At 47.0% G+C, this 3278-nt stretch overlaps 1 protein-coding gene across 3 annotated transcripts in view; it reads right to left on the bottom strand.

Moving 5' to 3' along the window:
• LOC115360313 (guanine nucleotide-binding protein G(o) subunit alpha) overlaps window positions 1-2966 on the bottom strand; it is a 118599-nt gene extending 115633 nt beyond the window's left edge. For all 3 annotated transcript variants that reach the window (XR_003928330.1, XM_030053154.1, XM_030053153.1), the window contains exons 1-2: window positions 2007-2966; window positions 1122-1164 (exon numbers count right to left, since the gene is read on the bottom strand). Coding sequence is in view for 2 of the 3 variants with exons in the window: in XM_030053154.1 (XP_029909014.1) it covers window positions 1122-1164; window positions 2007-2124 (161 nt within the window). In the remaining variant the exon portion in view is untranslated. The remainder of the gene's footprint in view (window positions 1-1121; window positions 1165-2006) is intronic.
• Window positions 2967-3278: the final 312 nt, after the last annotated feature.

The raw sequence follows: 3278 nt of genomic DNA, 5'->3' as shown, positions 1-3278 counted from the left end.
TCTCCACTGAGAAAGATTACAGGAATATTACAGTGATACCGTAGCAGATAAAAAAAAAAAAAAAATTACCATTAAGTCCAATCAGGTCACTTTAAATTCACAACTAAGTAGCACAGATACACTGTCTGTAAATCCCTGTAGGAATATTACAGGATTATTACAGTGGTGTTACATTAGAGCTGTGTTTGCCTGTTTGACTGACCCTTCAGACCCTGACTGGGGAAAATAAGATAATATGTAGACCTATTACAAGATAACAGCTATCTGGCTAAAAACTTATATCATGTCAGTAGCATTACAGGCAAAAAGGAAATGTATACAGAAACTACAGCACCATGTTTAGTAGAATTAGCTCCATGTTCATAAAATGAGATTATTATGGTGATTCCTCTCTTCTTTGCACTAATATTTACATGTCAACTACGGATTTTAAAGGAGAATATAAGGGGAAACAACAGAGTCAGTATCACTTTCCCTATATCCTGTCACTCTGTGCACCGTCTGAGCTCCATTTCACAGCACATGGCGACATGTAGGTGTTGTACCATGAGGCATTTAAAACCATATACCAATAAATTATAGCTTTCCCCTGACAAAACATAACCCTATAGGGAAGTATGGCGGGTCTTTGGTGCTAAAAACCGTGTTTCTGGTCACCACAGCATGTTTATTGGTATATATTCGCCTATCTACAGTTCCTACGGTGAGTCAGAGCGTTGCAGTGATATTTGTGTTGTGGCCTGCAGACATTTGTCACAGGACGACTAGTTCTGCTTTGCTGGAGTGTATGGAGCTGCGTGGCCACACCTCTGGTCATGATAACCATCTGACTGATGCAAGCTGATAGGAGGAAACCGGCGAAGTGAAAGCAGAAGAGTTTGGGCTGCTCGTTGAAGACGGGGAAGTGGAAATGTACAGAGGATGCTTCTCGACAATATGGACAGCGATAGAAAACGCCACAGGCCTCTCTGGTTGTTGTTGTGTGTGTCAGTGGAGAGTGAAAGAGAAAACAGAGAGATGGGAGATGGGGGGTGGGGGGGGGTGCACAAGCACACACACACACACACACACACACACACACACACATAGGGATTATTAGACCGTGGTTATTAGACACTTACTTCATCTGTTTGACGATGGTGCTTTTCCCTGACTCTCCGGCCCCTGAGGGAAAAGAGACAAGAACATACTATGTAAACAGTGTCCAAGTGTGTGTGTGTGTGTGTGTGTGTGTGTGTGTGTTACACAGAGAGAGAAAAAGGGAGAGAGAGAGAGCGAGTGAGTGAGTGAGAGAGAGAGAGAGAGAGAGAGAGAGAGAGAGAGAGAGGAGGAAGTGAATGAGGACAGCAGCAGCAACAGCAGGGTGGAGATGGAGAGATGGAGAAAGTGGCCGCCCACCCTTCCTCCCATCCCCCCTTCCTTCCTCCTTCCTCCTTCCCTTCCATCCTCCCTTATTCCCTCCTCCTCCACCTCCCAACTTCGACAGTTTAACATTCGCCAGAATTCGCACAAGCTCTCGTTTCCCGTGGAGCAGGAAATTAAAACCGTACGAATCTATTTCCCACCCACCAAAAAATGCGTAAAAACCTCCACTGTTTGGTCAACCATCTTAGCACACTGCGATTTTTCCTCCGCAGCTCCCGGCGAGTGATGGAGTGCGGGATAAGAGCAGCTAAAACTCAGCTCTCCTCGCACCTATTTATCAGCAAAATAAGAGTTTAGCCCCTGCACCTGACGCAGAGGCTCCTGTAACTCCAATTCATGGCCACTTATCACAGTGGGGGTAGATAAGATGATGTAATAGGAATAAATCGAAATCCAGTGAATGCATGCACCTCTGTGATTAAAACTGATTTTGTGCGACTACACTGGCGCTTCTTTGCCTCATAATGGAGGTTGCAGTGCTTTTCTATTTATTTTTTTTTAATTCCCACTATTAATTTCCCAGCAGCGGCCGTGCGTGGCTCTGCGGGCCCGCGGCAGGGAATTCAACCGGAGACTCTTACCGAGCAGCAGCAGTTTAACGTCTTTGGCCGCGGTGAGTCCATCCTCCTTCAGGTTTTTCTCGATGGCTTTGCTCCGGTCCAGAGCCGCCCTCTCCTCTGCGCTCAGAGTACATCCCATGGTTAGAGAACACAGCTTGATAGCGGTACCGGCACCGGGACTCCCGACAAAAAATATAAACGTATAATAGTGATAAAAATGTGTAATAAAAAACAAACAAAAAAATAAAATAAAATAAAAAATAAAAATAAAAAAGGTGCGGATTCAAACGGGGCTTGGCTTGTGCGTGGGAATACAGCAGTTGCCAAATAATCCCCCCTTTTTAAATTTTCCTTTCTTCTTGTCTTTTCTGTATTTCCCCCTTCTCTCCTCGGCTTTGCCTTCGATCCCCCTCTCACTCTCTCTCACTCTCTCTCTCCCTCTCTCTCTCTCTCTGGGCAGCTCCCTCGCTCGCTCAAACCGGGGGCACGGCTCCGTTAAAGCATTAAAAAATTAGAGATCCACTCGGTTTGATTGAACCACAAGGTGAGCTCTCCGGGTGTTTTTTTTTTTTTTAATTTCTTCTCACAAACAGGATCCACACGTCCGTCCGCCCGTCCGTTTCTTATTTCTAATTTTTTTTTATTATTTAATTTATTATTTTTTTCTCGGTAAATCACGGTCCCCCGGGGGCCTCTCCTCTTCTCGTCTCGTGTCTTCTTTCCGTTACTGGGCGGCGGTGGGCAGCGCTCGCATCGTCCGGTTCCTCTCTCTGTCTATCTCTCTTTCACTGTCTGTCTCTCTTTCTCTCTGTCTGTCTTTCTCGGTCGCTCTCGGGCGGCGGACCTTCCTCCGGTTCAGCTCCTCCAGGCGGGGCGCACGGCGGGCTTCACTCGCTCGGCGGTAACGCTGCTGCCTCCCGGTAGCTCTGGCAGGGGCTCGCTCGCTCTCTCGCTCGTCCGTCCGCACGTCGCTGACGTCAGATCAACAACCAAGAGGGGAAAAAAGAGCTGAAGTGGGGGGGCAGAGGAGGAAGAGGAGGAGGAAGAGGAGGAGAAGGAGGGGGGTGGAGAGACACACACACACAGAGAGAGAGAGAGAGAGAGCATCCATACTCCCAGTGGCGTGGCCTGGCGGTGCAACCTTATAATTAGGCTTGCAACTAACAAATATTTTCATTGTTGATTAATCTGTAGATTATTTTTGTCCGATTAGCCTAATCCACTAAAAACATCACCTATAAAATGTTGAGACGACGGGCACATGCCTCTCACAAGTGCCCGGAGGCCAAAGTG

The sequence above is a fragment of the Myripristis murdjan genome, chromosome 6, assembly GCF_902150065.1.
Source record: "Myripristis murdjan chromosome 6, fMyrMur1.1, whole genome shotgun sequence".
NCBI lineage: Eukaryota > Metazoa > Chordata > Actinopteri > Holocentriformes > Holocentridae > Myripristis > Myripristis murdjan.
Note: the sequence above shows the minus strand (reverse complement) of the source record. Positions and strands in the feature narration are given on the sequence as shown.